This window comes from Alligator mississippiensis, chromosome 15 (genome assembly GCF_030867095.1).
Source record: "Alligator mississippiensis isolate rAllMis1 chromosome 15, rAllMis1, whole genome shotgun sequence".
Classification (NCBI taxonomy): Eukaryota; Metazoa; Chordata; order Crocodylia; family Alligatoridae; genus Alligator; species Alligator mississippiensis.
The window spans coordinates 6265376-6283194 of NC_081838.1; the positions used below are offsets into that span (position 1 = coordinate 6265376).

The following is a 17819-nucleotide window of genomic DNA, read 5'->3' on the forward strand; positions in this document are numbered from 1 at the left end:
TGACTGTTCACTGTGTGGGGCAATGGACAGTTACACCTTACGTGCATTAAAGATGTGTGTGCAAGAGTGAGGCTGTTGAAGGGAACAGGTTGTTAAAGTTGTCTATTGGGTCTAGAGGAACTAAGAGCAATAAAGCTCCTTGGAGCGCCTAAGTCAAATGGACAACTGCTAACAAGACTCTTTCACTTCAGTGCAGTATCTCCCTAGAGATGAATAGCTACTCATTCAGACCACTCGGTAGTTGCATGCTCTGTTTAAGCACTGCATGAACTGTAGCAAGTTACAGCATGGACCCACACTTTAAAATGCATCTAACAATAATGGCAAAGGTTAGTCTCAGGAAAAAGTCTCTTGAATGTCTTAAAGCTTGCAAATCAGAAGGTAAATCTGCTTAGCTGAAGCTTGTAGTTCATACTTACTGCATGATGTAAAATTTCTGCCTGTGCTTGGGTTCTGCTCATGTTCTTCAACTTCCTTCATACTGTTTGATGACTGATAAGTTACACATGGTTCAGATGCACTTTGATCAATACTCCTCCCTCCTCACTTTCTTCATTTGTGACCTTACTGTATACAAAGAGATCAAGAAAAGTGAACTCTGGAAATAGAGATAAAGCTTCATCATAATGTCACACCCTGGCATTTACAGTATTGAACTGAAATAGCAGAGATGCTTGGAGTGAATGTTAAATACCCATGGATCTGTTAGCACTTGAAAATGTGCAGTTTATCTATCTTTCTATTGTAAACTTCTTTATGGGTCTCTTACTATGAGTATGTACAGCACCTGCTGCAGTGGGCCATCACTCTCAGCTGAAGCCTAAATGCTACTACTAGTAATACAGCTAATAACTTGACCATCATTTTGAAATATGGTAAATTATGCAGCCTTGGCGTTTGACCATTTGAGAGATCATCCCAACAGCATGATCCAAAAGAAGGATGCTTGGATAAAATAAGAGGACACCATCTGTAGACTGCCAAAGACCCTTTTCCATCGCTGGAAAAAAATGTCTCTGGAGTGATTACCTGCCTTGCATGTACCGTGCCCAGGACCTGTGATCTCTCTGACTATGGATGGAAATGTACAGAGTTTCATAAATCTTTCAGCTTCTTGCATTATTTAGCACTGAGATTTTTCTGAAGGCCCCTGTAAATCTGTGTGAAGTCTGAAAAAGTCCTGGAGAAAAGAGAAGACCGTGTGATTCAGCTCCCGCCTACTTGGAGTTTAGTTGTATTAAAACATTTTTAGAGGCAAGTTGACTATAAGCTGAGATGGAAATACCCTAATGTCTCAGAGGGAGCAGAGTTGCAGCCTGTGAGACTTTTTCCAGCTGGAAATGATGAACAGAACTTCTGGATTGAGCTTTTTTCATTCTTAACTTGTTTTCTTGTGAATTTGTTGCTGGTGATGATTGCAGCAGATGAAGTTCTGAATCCTCAAACAGGTGCAGTGCAGTCTGGGGAAAGTTGCCCATGAGGTTTCGAATCAGGGTGCATAATCCCTGTCTAGGGTAGATTGATTTTTCACAGTCCATTTAATTTTTGGGCACCCTACTAAAAACAGCCAGCAGTGACAGGCAGCAGTTATAATCACTGGGTTGAAACTAGCCTAATCTGCTTCATGCAGGGGCTATCAAATAGCCGTTGGAGGATAAAGATGCCATCAGACTTTTAGCGACTGAAGGCAGCCACTGGCTCTGTTTTTTACATCTGATTCAAGAGGTTGCACTTCCAGTAGCATCAGGTTGTTGGTAGCATAGGAGAGGTTGCTTATCAAGTTTATTAAAAAAGGCTGGTGTGCTGGCCTGAGCCAGGGGTGAAAGTCTAATTCTCCCCAAGGCAACACATCCTGTGCACTTTGGATCTGCAGTGAAGATGCAATGCATGGTCTTCATAGTGCCTGTGGAGTCTCTAAACATAGCCCTGTAAAGAAGTAGCTAAAGCAGCAAGGAGGAAAAAGCTAGTACAGTGAGATGGGAATACTGATAGGAGGAGTACTGATGGCTTGTAAGCCAGGGGTTGAGCATCAGGCCTGGTCTGAGAACAATACAACGCATCTGAAAGTGCTCAAACCTAGCAGTAGATCAAGGGAGTAAGAAATTAATACATGAGAACATCTAATGACTCATTAAATGTCTTCTTATGATTATGAAGTAAAGGAGTAGGAATTAAATTAAAAGGTAAGTTATTGGTCTGGCTGATTTAAAAAAAAAGAAAGAAAAGAAAAGTAGTAGTACTTTACTAGATATGTTTAAGGGTGGAGTGTCTCCTATCAGAATTTCAAGACTTAAGATCTGAGAGGATCCGTTTCTCTTGTTAGAGACTAGACCAAGTGAAATCACCTTCATGATCTGGAAGAATATTTTGGAGGATAAATATAGGGAGGTAACTGAGGAGTTTCTGAGCCATTTGAGGGGACCCAGAGAGCCTTCCTGTGAAACAATGGAAAGTCACGTGCCACTGCTGCTGGTGGGGAATTATTCTAGATACACCCATGGCAAGATCTGGTATGGTGCATCCGTTCCAGAACAAGTGATAAGATGTGTTGCAAAGGGTGTTGACATCCGTGTTGAGTAGTCATGGGGAAAGCTTACTGGCTTGGGCATGCTTTTTTATCCAACTCCTAGTATGATGAGGAAGATGATGAGAAAAAGAGAGACTGTTTTGCTTGCTGGTTAAAGATCAGAAATTAGAGGCAAGTAAAGTTTTGCAGATTGGAAAAGGGTCTGATTTACTGATGCTGAAGAAGGAAGACAGCAGAAAGAGGAGAATCACTCGGCATTTTAAAATCAACTGAAGTGTACGCTTTCACAAAGTGAGTGATGCGAAAAGAGAGGCTAAGCAAGGATTTCTATTTGATCCAACCACTGAAAATGCTCAGAGGCTGCTTCCTTTTAACATTAGACCAGGAGAAACTGCTGCGGCTTGCAAAGAGAGTGGTCAACAGCCTGCCTCCTTGTGTGCTCCGCGCTGTGAGACCAGTGCCAGTCCTATCCAGTGGGCTTCACCATTGGCATTAGTAAAGCTCCTTCTCCCTTGTGCCAGAAGAATCAGGCCTTATCTCTTTTTTTGTTTGTAATGAGCAGTCAGAACAGCTGTCCTTTGATTTTCAATCTAAGATCTAATATTGGTGAGCACTTTAATGTTCTCTGTCATGTCTCTCAGAAATGAGATGTGGAGCTTGTCGTGGGGGAGGGTGGTTACAAGTATTTTAACTTGGGTTCATTTTATTTGGATTTGTTTTGGTGGGAAGCATTGCTTCCCCTTTCTTAGTTACTAAGTAACGATGCCAGTGGCTTTTATTTTAATCTGTTGAAGTTGTGGGGTCTGGCAGCTTGGTGGGGAAAAAAACCTGTTCTATTTTGTAATCAGAGTAAAGTTGATTTGGGAGTTGCCAGAGGAGGGAGTGTCTCAGGGTTATTTTCTGGGCTATCTAGAACTATCTTTAAAAATTCTGTCCGGGCCCCACATATAAGAAAACCCTTCTGCTGGCCTTCCCCCTCCCCCTCCAAACTATGAACTCAAGACAGTCCAACTGGATGTTAGATATGCTTGTTTTACTGGCTTAACCCTGCCTTCCTTCTGCATCTGATCCTTCACACCTTTCTCCCAGGTCAGACTAGGAGGAGTTAAATTGCATTCTTTGTCCATGCAAAATGTCCACCGAGTTCAAAGATGGTACCTGTGCAGAACAGACTGATTGGGAATACCGGCAGAGCGCTGTTTTGGAACTTCTCTGTGCCTTGCTGTGTGCATGTACAGTCTATGCCCATGATGTCCGTTTGTACACAGCCACTCTCTGCAGCTTTGGCACCTAGTTTATGAAGTGCCAAAAACATTTATTGTGGTGGGGAGGGAAGGGGAGGGGGGCATGTTGATGCTTTTGAATAAATAAAGATCTCTTATACCAGACTGAAATGATAAAATCCCAGTCTCGGTGGAAAGTTGTACTGCTTTAACTAAAACTGGGATTTTAAAGCAAGTTAGTTAAACAGGTGGAACTTTGTGTGCAGTCTGATATCTTTTCAGCTTGGCTTGTTTCTATTTAGCTCATACCATATAAATCTGGTTTAAACCCATATATGTATGTTCAATCAGGGTCTTTCACTAATTCATCTTTAATTTAACAGTTGTGTACAGATAAGTCCTACCATTTGTCCCATGGCCTCCTCAATATGCTGTATAGCTATATTTTGATGAGTGAACTTTTGGATTTTCATTGAATTTAAAACCTGGGTCTCATTTTTTCCTAGTTAATCACTGGAGTCAGTGGAAATCCTTTAGGCATTAATTTGGTTCTCTCAGAACCAAGACATTTTGCCATAAACAATGAACTATAGAGAAAACCTGTAGAGATGGCTCCAGTGCTCCAGTTCTCACGGGCCGGGCCATTCTTGAGCAGTAATCTTTTTGCTGCATGGTTTTAAAGGGAATGTGCAACATATCTGATTTTTTTTTGAGTGATTATGATGTGGAATTGATTTCTAGCTCTGTTTTCTCTGCAGGCTTGAAGACCATTGTGGGTGCCCTAATTCAGTCTGTGAAGAAGCTATCTGATGTAATGATCTTGACAGTGTTTTGCCTAAGTGTCTTTGCTTTGATTGGACTGCAGCTGTTTATGGGCAATTTGAGGAACAAGTGTGTGATTTGGCCAATTAACCTCAATGAGACCGTCCTAGAAAATGGTTCCAGGGGGTTTGACTGGGAGGAATACACCAACAATAAGTGTAGGTATTTCTACAGCAATGCTCTCTAAAGACTTTCTTTTATACATGACTTATTGTTGTCCACATGTAATTCTAGGTGCCCAGCTTCCAATACCTTAAAGAGGTTTGTCTCAGAGAAGAGGGCATTCTGCACTTTTGGGAAATTAGGTCTTATTAAGGTGTCTTAGCTTGGGCATCCAAAATTACTAAACACTTTAAAAATAGTTGTCTCTGATCTTTCCAGCCTTGGGAATGAGGAGCCTAGAGTACCCGTTGCTCTCTGGGTAGTCAGTATAGAAAGGTGGACAATTGCAAATAGAAACTGTCTCGTTATAACATTGTGGGTAATTTATCAGATCCAGAGAAATCAGGCAAAGCTAATCAGACTTGTAAAACACTCTGAGTTTTTAACCTTGCAGAATCCCAGCTAGCCATGTCCCACCCTTCGCAGTGTAGCCAAAGCACAACTCCACTTTGAACACACACAGGACTTGGAGTGGCTGGTGCATTCAGTTTATTAAATTTTGGTTCTGCAGCAAGGAGGCTCCAGGCATTAGAGTAGGGGACACAAGTGTCTCTGTCCCCCTCCAAGCTGTGCTTGTACTAAGCCTGGGCCCAACCCCTGCCTTTTTCATTGTATTTCTTTAGCATCCCCATGCACCTGCCACTCCTGACTCCAAGAGCCTTTTCTTTGTGTCAGTCAGAGTTGGCTTAGAAAGAATGCAAGTATTTGCAAAAGACTCATGCAGAAACAACCTGATGGCCAGAGCGTGTCTGTTTGTAACCAGTAGGTCTCCTTCAAGTAGGTGTCTGTATGCACATCCTCACTCTGGGTGCCCGTGTCGCAAGCACTTGGACTCAGAGATTTTTTTTTTTGCCTCATCTATAGATGCATAATGGCCCTGCGTTTTCTTGTACCTACACCACACTGAAGGGATAAAAGATGGTGCATGCTTCTTGCTCTCCAATTTCCCTTACCTGTTTCAGTTTAGCTCTTTTGACTCATGCTAACTGCACCTTATAGCCCTTTTGAAGCCCTCCCTTTGTGGAGCTTCTACCCTTCTATGCTTTTTCTCTTGCTCCTGTCTGAACTCTCTTTCTTTTCTTGGGGCCATAACTCTTGCCCCAGAAGCTGGGAAGATTTTCAGGGCATTCAGGACTTAAGACATTCTGTAGCCCAGATCGTGCAAATTTCCCTTGAGGAAGTCAGTGAGGCTGCCCACAAGTTAATGGGTTTTTTGAAGCCTTCTGGCCCTGTGAGGAGCTGTGTGCGCTACCCTCATCCTGCACACTTCTCTCTGGTAGGGGCTGCTGCCAATGATGGCAAAGCCACTGAGATTACTGCAAAGAGAAGGAGCCTAAATCCTTAGACCTTTGGATGAAATGCCTGTTCCTTTACATCAGAATTGCTGTTCAGAAGGCTCTCTTTGCCGTGTACAACTTCTTCAGCTATGAGCATATTACCAATGCTGTGGACTCTTTATTGGCAGAATCGCAAGAAGTCTTCTTAGTCTTTGTATCCAAAGAACAATCAGGAACTAAGACCGCACTTCTAGTAGCTTTGGCTGCTACAGACATTCTCTCCTGGTTCACGGTCATAGCAGTGGTCAGGAGGCAATCCTCCTGGTTAAAAGGGTCCAGTTCCCCTCTGCTAGATATTAAGGATAATAGAATAAGTCCCCTCATACCTCAAGTAAAATGGATTCTAGAACAGTTACTTCCTTATTCCAAAGAAGAAAGGGAGTTGCCATCCCATGTCAGACCTAATGAAGCTCAGTGTTTTCCTTTGCAAATACCGGTTCAGATTCATACTAGCCACTGTCATACTCTACTTGCAAAAGGGGGATTTGTTTTCATTTCTCCCTTCCCTGGAGTCAGATTATGCAGTACCTTTCAGTTGAAAAGAATCTCAGCAGTGTGCTCTTGTTGCCAAGAAGGCTAACAGCTTACTGGGCTGCATTGGTAGCTGTGTTGCCAGCAGGTCAAGGGAAGTGATTCTTCCCCTCTATTCAGCACTGGTGAGGCCACATCTGGAGTCCTGTGTCCAGTTTTGGGGCCCCCATTACAGGAAGAATGTGGACACACTGGAGCAGAGGGCAATGAAAATGGTTCAGGGGCTGGGGCACAGGACTTATCAGGAGAGGCAGGGGGAACTAGGCTAGAAGACTGAGAGGGGATTTAATAGTAGCCTTCAAATACCTGTAGAAGGGTTCAAAAGAAGATGGAGCTGGACTGTTCTCAGTGGTAGCAGATGACAGAATAAGAAGCAATGGGCTCAAGTTGCAGCAAGGGAAGTTTAAGTTAGATATTAGGAAGAATTTTCTCACTAGAAGGGTAGTAAAACTCTGGAACAGGTTACCCATAGAGTGAGATCACCATCCTTAGAGGTTTTTAAGACCCGGATAAACAAAGCCTTGGCTGGGATGATCTAGTTGGGCTGGTCCTACTTTGAGCTTGGGGTTGGACTAGATGTGACCTCCTGAAGTCCCTTCCAGCTCTCATTTTCTATGATTCTGTGAGGAGTGGGAACTTCACAGAAGCCTTTATCCCCCCAGCATGGAGCAGTAGCCATGGAGCCATGACACTCTCTACAGGCACTGTTAAGCCAAAATGCCTCCAAGCTCCAGTGTTTGTGGTGTAGGCAGAAAAGGTTCTTTGGGTAAATCTGATATCTTTTATTAGACCAACTCAGTGCACTCTCACATTGTTCACAATTATTTTAATGGTTCATATGGTGATGAGTGTCTTGATTCCTGGTGTGGGTGTGCCCAGATACTCTTCAAACATAAGCAAAAGCTGGTCTCTGAATAACACCTGGGCATGATCCTGAGTCAAGGAAGGTGCTTGTGAACACTTAGCTTTGCTTAGTGAAGTGTGGGAGCTCAAGAGTCCGCCCATTTTTTGGCTCCACATAGTGCTCACTTGAGTCAAACCTGTGCTGGATGTTGTTACAGGCCCGATTCCTCACTGCCTTGTATCAACCTTTGCACCTACTTAAAGCAGGTGCAACATGGCATCCATTGGTGCAATTGATGTCATAAGAGGCGTGGTATTGGGGAATCTGGCTCCAGGTCTTTGCAGCTTCCTTCCCCCTTCCCCATTTGGGAATTAATCTGCTCCCATGTGCCAGCAGTTCATTTGTATTTCCATTTAAACTGTTGTGTTGGCTTACAGGGAGGTGTTCAAACTCAGGCCTGTTTAGCTCAGCTAAAATTATTTAAAGCAGAATAATCCAGATGATTGTTTTATCAATGCTTCTGTAGTATTGCAAAATGCTCAGACCCATAACTGTGTGCATGGAAACACGTTTAAATCTTTTTTTTCCCCCCTAGCAAATTTTTACACAATCCCTGGGGCCCTTGATCCTTTACTCTGTGGAAACAGCTCGGATGCAGGGTAAGTGTTGAGTTTTAGCCAAATAAGAATGTCTTTCATCAACAGTTTAATGATAGCAGAGGCTGAGGAGGTTGCCTGCAGCCCGTTCTCTTTGGTTGCTAGCTCCTATGTCATACAGTCCCCATTTGCAATGGTATCTTTACTCTGCATACATTGTGCCTGATGCCAAGCAGCTGTACAGAGCTGCTGCATTGCTGTGTTATACCTTAAAAGTAACTGTTTAAAAATATATATTCTTTTCTGCTTCACTTTGCACCACTTAAAATTAAGCAACTGATCTGTATGGAAAATTGCATTAAACAGGTTATTTCCCCTCAGCTTACTTGGAAAAGAACCAATCTTATCATAGTTAGGCTGGGATTTTTCAAAGGAGGCTATGTAAGGTAGGAGCACAACTCCTGTTAACCTCTTATTATCCCCTGTCATTTAGGGCTGTAGGTGCCTAAATAAGTCTAAAAATGTGGTCCTTTCGGTATTTTTAGAAATACTACCCTGTGTTCCTTTTTGCCTGTAGTCTCCTTTTGAAAATCCCAGCCCTAATCTTTAGCGCTCCCCTTTAATTAGCTGAAGAGTAATTGATTTAAATATGGGTACATATTACAGTATTCTCTAACATTTGTAAAAGAGTTCTGTTTACTAGAAAACAAAGGTGTTAGTTATCCTTATGGGTAGAGAGACTTTAAGGAGGAGCTGGATTAGTAAAAAGGGTAGGAACAGGAAGAAGAATTTATATTATTAGTAAATTCAGCCACCTGCTTGCTGAACCCTTAGGTTATTCAGAAGGCCTGGGAGGCTCAGATGGCTAGGAACGTTCTCTGAAATTGTCTCACCTCTAGATCACAGGTCATAGTCCAGCCTGGTCGCTGCTTACTGTTTTACTAATTCTGCATTGATCAGGAAATCAGTTGGCATTTCTCAGTCTGTATTCCAGTGAGCAAGTGCCTGTTTCGCATGACCTTGCCCTACCACAAGTGGCATTGCCTGCGTCCTGGATGCTGGTCTCTGCCACTGTGTTCTTCGCTAACTCGCAGCCTGTTGACTTGCATAGAAAATCTTCCGCTGTCTCCAATAGGCTTGCCCAGGTCATCCCTTGGGTTGAAGAAGTCAACTGCTAGGCCCTCCAGGCCCAGCCTCATGCTGTGCTATCTTTGCCCTGTGGGCCACTGTTCCAGACTCTAGGGCTGTCAACGCACCTTTATTTACTGGTGCAGCCCACATGGAAATCGAAGGGTATATCAACTGCTGTGACGTGGTCCTGTGGAAGTCACTATAGCCTCTAGGAACAAGTGACCTGGTAATTTGTCCTTATGGCTTTTTCAATATTGATGCCCTGAGACATCTTCCATCTTTTCTGCAGTCAATGCCCGGAGGGTTACACGTGCATGAAAGCAGGGCGGAATCCAAACTATGGCTACACAAGCTTTGACACTTTCAGCTGGGCTTTTCTGGCTTTATTTCGCCTTATGACTCAGGACTTTTGGGAAAACTTGTATCAATTAGTAAGTAAATGTATTGCTTCTCTGTTGTATGGGGGGGACAAATGGGAGCCAGGGGGAGGGGACTGTATTCTTGTTTATGGTATCCTAAATGAGTGCCCATAAGTACATTGTGTGACTTTAGAGGAGGTATATTTTAAGGAGAGGAAAAATGGTAGCACCCTGGGCAGGATTCATCCTACAAAAGCAGTTCCAGCTCTTAAAGCTTATAGCAGATTCTCTTGTGAATGCTGGAAAATTCTTGCTGTATGTTGCACACGGGACTTGCACCTCAGCTTTGCTGACACTCTTGTAGCATAACAGAGGGCATCCAGGTGCTGTGGAGGGCAGGGTGTTTCCATAATGTGTAAGAACAGTTCAGACTTCCGTAGCAGTTTGCCATCTTGCTGAACCACCATCTGTTTGAAGGAGTTTGTGTTGCTTCTGACTCTCTTTAAACATGTCTTCTTTGGTCAGATTTATAATGTTAAGTCCTGCCTGATATTGCATCAAGATTGCTTTTAAAGGGAGTAGGAGTAGGAAGAGACGTTTCATTCCTTGCACCTAAGTTGACTGGGAGTGCTATATCCTAATGCTTTATCATGGGACCGGCTAAGATGTTGGATAACCTGCTGTGCATACAGCACCATATATTTTCTGTAGGACCATCCATGTCAGAAGGCCTAGGATCAGGTGCCAGGTCCATGTTGTAGTCATTCTTCTGTGTCAAGGGATTTATTAGGAAATGGCGGTCTCTTTTCAGACATTGCGAGCAGCGGGAAAAACCTACATGATCTTCTTTGTCCTGGTGATCTTTGTGGGGTCGTTCTATCTAGTCAATCTGATCTTGGCTGTGGTAGCCATGGCTTATGAAGAGCAGAACCAGGCCACGCTGGAGGAAGCAGAGCAGAAAGAGGCAGAATTTAAGGCCATGTTGGAACAGCTGAAAAAGCAGCAAGAGGAAGCACAGGTTAGTGTTTTTGTTTTGTTTTTTAAGTTCACAATTTTTAACTTATAGATATTTCCCTTTCAGGTGCAGGGCAGAGTCATATTACCATAAAATAGTCTTATACTGGATGATGTATCTGGGCATATCTCCTCTCTTTGGGATGGAACCAGACCTTTCTACACTGTTTTCACATGTCTTGTCCTATTGGCCTTTTTTTTTTTTTTAAGGGCACTCAAGTAGCAGGGGCTGGTGCTTTTGTAGCCAGAAGAGTCCTTGTTGGATCTCTCCTGCACCTATGACATTCCAGATGTATGGCACACTGGTAATGGTGAAGTCCTTAGGTAATTGCTGGTTTTTTATATTAGCTTTGTAGTCTTAAAGTACCTTTTATCAAAGCCTCTCAGGGTCTCTGGTTAAGCCTGGTAACTCCCATGTGAAACAGGTAAGCCTCACCTCACCCACCTCACAGAGATTGAGTTGAGGGGCAAAGAGGTGAAGTTTCTTGCTCAAAGCTTATGTAGCGAGCCAAGGGTAGTCTGCAGACCCACAAGTCCCTGATAACTCCTCCGAGAAGAGCACATAGCACCTAGGAGTACTGTCCCTTGGTTTTGTTCTATGCCTGTTAGACCACATTTCTTCTCAGAGCAGAAAACAGAGGCCAGGGTCCTTGGTTAGCCTCCTGCAGTGGCAGCTCTGCCTCTGCCTGTGAGACAGATACTGTTTTGCCCCAACCCCTTTTTCTACCTCTTTAAGGTCTGTGGAGAGTTAATCCAACTGATTCATAGTGCTTCTCTCTTCCCTCAGGCTGCAGCCATGGTCACTTCAGCAGGGACAGTCTCCGAAGATGCTGTGGAGGATGATGGTGGGGGCAGGGTGTCTCGAAGCTCCTCTGAGATTTCCAAGCTCAGTTCTAAGAGCGCCAAGGAGCGGCGGAACCGGAGGAAGAAGCGAAAGGACAAAGAGCTGTCAGAAGGTGATGAAAAGTGCGACAACGAGAAAGTGTTCAAGTCTGAATCGGAGGATGGTATGAGGAGAAAAGCCTTCAGGCTGCCAGATAACAGGCTGGGAAGGAAATTTTCCATCATGAACCAGGTATCATTTTTTGCTGTTATAAAGGATCATTCATTTCCACTCAGGACAATTTCCTGTCTTGAGGCCTGGTTCAGTGCACATGGCATATCAAGGAGATCGGTCTGTTGACTTTGGTTGACATTGGATCAAGTGGATGCTTGGGTCCAGTCCTGTAGATGAAGGAGTGTAAATTGGAAGAAGCACTGAAGTCAGTAGATTTACCCAGGTGACTTCAGTTAAAAGTCAGGAGCATAGGTGGTTAGGCCTTTTGAAACCTGTACCCAGCTTGCTAAGGTCATATAGTTTTCCTAAAGTTTTATTTTCTGCTGAAGGTGATGGAGTGAAGGAGTTCAGAATTGAAGTCTTGTCCTAGAGCCCAGAATGAAAGAACAGCTCGGGGTGCTTGTTGCCACAGTGCCCTGCAGATGTGGGCTCACCTCGTTGTGAAGGAGCCCTTCTAGAGGCAAAAAGAGAGCGCAGTCCCTGTGCCTCTCTTTTGAGTCTGTTCCCAGGGCTTACTTGTGTATGTGCTGTAACTACGTAGAGACCAAAAACAGGATGAAAGCCTCATTGGGCAGGCACGGAAAACCAATCAGTTCCTGCCCCAGAAAGCTTTCTGTAGTGTGCCGGCTCAGAGGAGTTTTCTGTTGAAGTGAAAATGGTCTTGGCTTTTACCAGCAAGAGTGCTTTTGACAAGGGAGCTGTAACCAGTTCCGAAACAGAAAAGAGACTCTCTGCCGTTAGTAAATTGCACCTGCTGGCATGACCGAGTTGTGCGAGGAATGATTTAATTAATGCTCCTGGTTGATCTACCCATGCTAACAAAACTTTTTGAGGAGTGACTAAGTTTAAGTAATAGTGCTTCCTACAATGCAGATAAATGTCCCCTTGCAAATGGCATGAACCCAGCTGCAACAGACAAATGGTTGCACTGAATTATGACATCTTTTTATCTTGTTCTGTTTGTGTCTGTACCATATGTACTATTTTTCTTTCTCTTCCCCCTGACAGTCCCTCCTCAGCATTCCTGGCTCCCCTTTCCTTTCCCGGCACAACAGCAAGAGCAGCATCTTCAGCTACAAGGGGCGCTTCCGTGACCCAGGCTCAGAGAACGAGTTTGCTGATGATGAGCACAGCACGGTGGAGGAGAGCGAAGGCAGGAGAGACTCCCTTTTCATCCCTATCCGGGGTCGGGATCGGAGAAGCAGCTACAGTGGCTACAGTGGCTACAGCCAGGGCAGCCGGTCCTCACGAATCTTCCCAAACCTTCGTCGGAACGTGAAAAGGAACAGCACGGTTGATTGCAACGGCGTGGTGTCTCTCATCGGCGGCCCCACGTCCAATGTGCCTGGGGGCCGCCTTCTGCCTGAGGTGAAAATAGATAAGGCAGCTACTGATGACAGTGTAAGGAAGTCAATGAGCAGAAAGTCTAGGCATGGTGATCCGCCCTCTTCTGCTTCCCTGTATGCTGGCCTCCAAGCCAAATGGACACCCTGATGGAATGAAAATTGGTTTGTCTAACCACAGACAGCATAGTCTGTACCAGATTAAAAACTACCATGCTTCAGTTTCCCTCTTTTCCTTCTTAAATTAACCTACTGACCTACATCCTTCTCCTGGCTTCCTGGGAAAAAAGGCTTGGAATTGAGCTTTTAACTAAGGGAATAATAAAAAGAGGCCTGTCATTTTTCAGGGTTGACTCCTCAGTAGGATGGGGTGTTGGAAAAACAGATCAGGCTTACTGGAAGTTTTTCCCATGACTAAGGAATAGTGCTTGGGAATTTAAAGGGTATAGATAAGAAAGGAGACATTTTTAAAACCCAACTAAACTTGAAAAAAATTGAAGATGAGACAGAAAGTTATGTTCTAAGACACTGATCCTGCCATTGCTTCTCCCTGGGGCAAATTCTTTGGTCCTTACGAGATTAAGTTAATGGCATGCCGCATGCCATAAGTGCTCAGCTTCTAGGGTTCACCCTCCTACATGGATCAGTTTGCAGGCTTGGGGCCTAAAAAGTGAAGGAAGGAGAAAGTGAAATTTCAAACAAAGGAGAGAGTCAGAGGGTAAGACAGACCTCTGGGGAGAAACAAGACTTAAGAGAAATGAGGAAAGCGGCTTCAGGCAGGGCACTGTCAAGAAATGTAGGTCCAAAATCTAGGTTTTGTATAGGTATATTTGCAAAACCTAGTATAAATGAAATGTTTTCATGGAACTGAGAGAAAAGTTTCTATAAAAACAGTTTCATTTTGGGTTTTAAACTGTCAGCATGGCAAGAGTGCATGAATAACAAGACGTGAAACTGAGTGTTAACAAGAGGAAACCCTTACACGTCTAGTTTCACTGTCCAAGCTGAATGAAATGCAGAAAAAGAAACTATCAGTTTAGGTAGTTGGAAAATAATTTTTTTAATCCTTCTGTTTTAATCATCTCACCCTTTGTGTGTAGGTCCTATAGAGTTTAACAGAGGCAGCCTAGTGATAGAATTTTTAAATCACCTTATGAAACTCTAGGTCTAGAGTATAATTCTTTCCGAGACTTAATCCTGTAATCTAATCTCTGCACGTGGCCTTTTGCAGACAAGTACGCTAGTCCTTTGCAGAATCAGGCCGTTCAGTTCCGCAGCCTGCTTAGAGGAATATCTGTGGAGTTTCATCTCTGTTAAGTCCTATAGGATTTTTTTTCACAAGGGAAAACTTAATATAATGTAGGATTTTTTTTTGCATCATAATTTTAATATCTTTATTTTCTTTTGACAGTAACCTTTTAAAACAAGAGGGGTGAATGAATGGGGGTCAGAAAATTCATTCTTAAAAAATCTCAGCAGGACAAATGAGGAAGTAGACAATCTATTTGGAGTTGAATTGGGAGTTTAGATAAGATAAAAATACAGGGTCACTCATGACCTGTCTAAAACCATAGTTTCCAGAATGGCTCTGGATACTGTCTCGAAATTCCAAGCAGTTTTTTTTAATTGTTTTAATTCTCGCAACCTAAATTAATACCTGCTAACCCCTGACTCTTCCCTGAGACTTTACTGACCTTTCTTTAGTTGTTAAGTTTCAGTTACTGCAGCCTGCTCCCGTTAGCATGTTAGTAAAATGTGTTTTTTCAATATTTAGTTCTCTTTCTAACACAGCATGGAAATAATAGAAACTGTAATCTGCATGATGCCTGCATGAGAGAGACAGTATTATGCAATACTGGGTACGCTGGTTGGCGGTTCTTTTTGGTAACCTACTATCGCTGGAGTTAAACAATGCAGCTACCAGTTAACCTCATGACAGCTGAGGAACTGTTGAGTTGACAGATACTTCAGTTACTCGTAGAGTATGTATCTTGTATCCTTGAGAAAGGAGAAACAAAGGTCTTTTGTGGGAAGTGTGAACCGTGCATCAGTCACCAACAGCAAACTCCTTTCTTGAGGACAAGACAGTGATCCATTAGCAGTGCACAATGTTTCATGGATTTGTACTGGGTCCCACTTAAGTTAGAGACAGTACACTTGGACTGGGATTTTTCAATGGGCTTGAAAGAAGAGAAGAACTCCTTTAGACTCCCTGGAAAAGCCTTGCCCCACTGGTTACACAGGCGACAAGATTGGCCCTTTACTAGAGTGATGCATGGCAAATAATTACAACTGTCCTGTTTAGCAAAATCCAGATTTCTCTCTGGACTCAAATGAGCATTGAGAGCACAGGGCACCAGGCAGTATTAGATCATTGCACTGCTGTATGTCTTGAAGTGCTGTCAGCTCCGTTGTTCTCAGTGGGCCCCTGTGGGGAAGTGTCTGTTATCTATGAGGAATGCTCAGTGCTGAGCTCTTGTGACCCTAGTTTTCAGATGTGGGTTTTGAAACAGAGCAGCCAAATCCTGTGTTCAGGAGCAGATCATTAATCCCTACTCTTCCAAATTCAGGTAGCTCAAATGGGGCTGTTTTGAAGCCTCATGTTCTCATCTGGAGGGTTATAAATTGATTGGATGGAAAACTCTGAATGTATAAAGACATTCATTCATTCTCTCAAGGAAAAACTCTCCTAGGAATGATTTAACCCCTGTTTCCAGGTTATTTTGCTCTTGGAGCGGCCATTTTTGCTCTCTTGGAATAAAATCCTGAACATCTTGTGGTTTCTCCAGGGAGCAGCAACTCTCCCAGGAGAAACTGTCTGTATGTGGCCTAGGTCATTCACTTGCTACCTCTTGGATCTGTTCGATGACTTTCCATTTTACATCTGATGCATGGGCTTCTAATACAGCATAAGTCAAGCTGTTAAGCATGTAAGAGCCAAACTTTTTAAAAGGTCTAGTCCTGCTTACATGTGCAGCTGCAAAGTTACATAGGCGTACAGGGTCAAGTGACTAGTGAATGCGAGATGCAGGTTCATGATTGCAAATGCATTTGTGAATATAGGCCATCCCCTTGATTACTGATGTTTTATTTTCAAATTACTCTCATCTTTCATTTGGTTTCCAGTAGATAGATGAATACATGAAATACTGCCTATGCTTTCTTCTGCTTTAACAGAAGCATAGAGTTTGCCTGCTTTGCGCCTATGTTAAATTTACAGAAAAGTTTGTGCAAGCATTCTTTAAAATGTAGGGTCCTTCCTTTCTCTAAGGTTGCAAACTGCTGATACCAGTGTAGAAATAAAGTGTTTGTTTCTGCTCTGTCCCCTGTTTATGAAAATTAAGGGAGTGAAATGTCTAAGGGGAACAAAAATGAGTATAAGTGGACAATATGAATTTGGGAGAAACTAGTCTCCTTGTGCCTTCTCCCCCACCAGCTGCACTGCAGCAGATCTCTCTTCTGTTAGGGCTGGTTTGTCTTAGGAATTTCTCTATAGCTATGGAAGCTAAGATTAACCAGGGCAGGGTGCCACTCTACTAGGACAATTGCATGAAGCCATTTCCAGCCTTAAAGATCATGAAATCTAAACAGACCAGATGGACAAAAGGTGGGAGAAAGGATGGACAGTTTTTAAGTGCCTTGCCAAAATGCACAAGGGGTCTGTGTCAATTGGGCTCTTGTGTCCCAGACATCACATTATACACAAGGGCAGCCTGCTTGAGGAGTAAAATACTGTGCAAATAGAGCAGAAGGGTGCCAACCTACTGATGGATTTTAGAACATCTTTCAGCTTGTCTTAAATAGACACGTATTCTACGTGAAGAACACACAGGAAATCCTCCACACTTCTCCTTGAGATCTCAACTTCCAGTAACCTGATTTATGTTTTTAAATAGCAAACTCTATTGCTGCAGCCCAGTAACGCTATCTCAGGTATCCTGATCTTGAAGAGGGGAGGGACAGGGATTTTGGTAAAACCACAAAACCTGACCTGTTTTTTTTTCTTTTGGTTGCATGTGGCATCTCTAACCTGACAGCATATAAAGTGCCAAACAAACCAGAAGTCTATGCTAATCAGTGTATGAATTTTGCAGGGAACTACTGAAGTGGCAATCAAAAAGAAACCTACTGGGTCTCTCCTGGTCTCAATGGATCAGCTGAATGCATCCTTTGGAAGAAAGGATCGAACCAACAGTATAATGACTGTTGTGACCAATACCCTTGTAGAAGGTGTGTTACAGTGCTATGTAATTTTTTTGGGGGGGGGTATACAACTGTCCCCTTGTGGCAAGCTTTGAATTGATTAAAAACCTACAGTTCTAACACTGTATTAGGAGAGTGTCGCCCTGTTTTAGGTGGTGGGTTTGATCCCTGCTGTCCCTACAAGCAGTTTGCCTGGAGACTGTTGTGCAACAGTGGTTACATTACTGCAATGGTGCGATAATTAGGGAGGGTTGTTTGGAAGGCTTATGTGAATGCTTGTTTGTTTTCACCCCTTGCCCACAAAAGCTTGGCTCAGTCTTGTGACCTAGATCCTGAGTTATGGGTTTGTAATGAAAGCCCAGATTTAAAGTCAGGGACCCATGAATGTTTTATACAGCTGTGTTAATTGTTTTGGGGGACAAAGTAGCACACAGCTGTCACCATGTAACTGTGGGTACCTCACAATAAGGAGGTGAGTAACAGCTGGGACCCAGACAGGGAACTGGCCAACACAACAGCTTGTCAGTAGTCATGGAAAAGGTGAGTTTGAACAGTGGTTAGCAAAGCAAAGAATTGACAGCAGCCAGAGGGATTGCTAGTCCAAAATGAAGGGTACAAACAGATGTTTCTACTGTGTTGATGCAAAGGCACCAAAATGTTGGTGCAGGGC

General features: G+C 43.3%; 1 protein-coding gene across 3 annotated transcripts in view; it reads left to right on the plus strand.

Moving 5' to 3' along the window:
* The window catches only part of SCN8A (sodium voltage-gated channel alpha subunit 8), a 72027-nt gene that overhangs the window by 22257 nt on the left and 31951 nt on the right, over positions 1-17819 (plus strand). For 2 of the 3 annotated variants that reach the window (XM_006264618.4, XM_006264617.4), the window contains exons 6-12: positions 4509-4730; positions 8042-8105; positions 9463-9604; positions 10344-10550; positions 11334-11621; positions 12612-12971; positions 17041-17176. In XM_006264618.4, coding sequence (XP_006264680.2) covers positions 4509-4730; positions 8042-8105; positions 9463-9604; positions 10344-10550; positions 11334-11621; positions 12612-12971; positions 17041-17176 — 1419 coding nt within the window. Of the gene's footprint in view, positions 1-4508; positions 4731-8041; positions 8106-9462; positions 9605-10343; positions 10551-11333; positions 11622-12611; positions 13005-17040; positions 17177-17819 lie in introns of all 3 variants that reach the window. The other variant, XM_019497582.2, reaches the window with a different exon arrangement.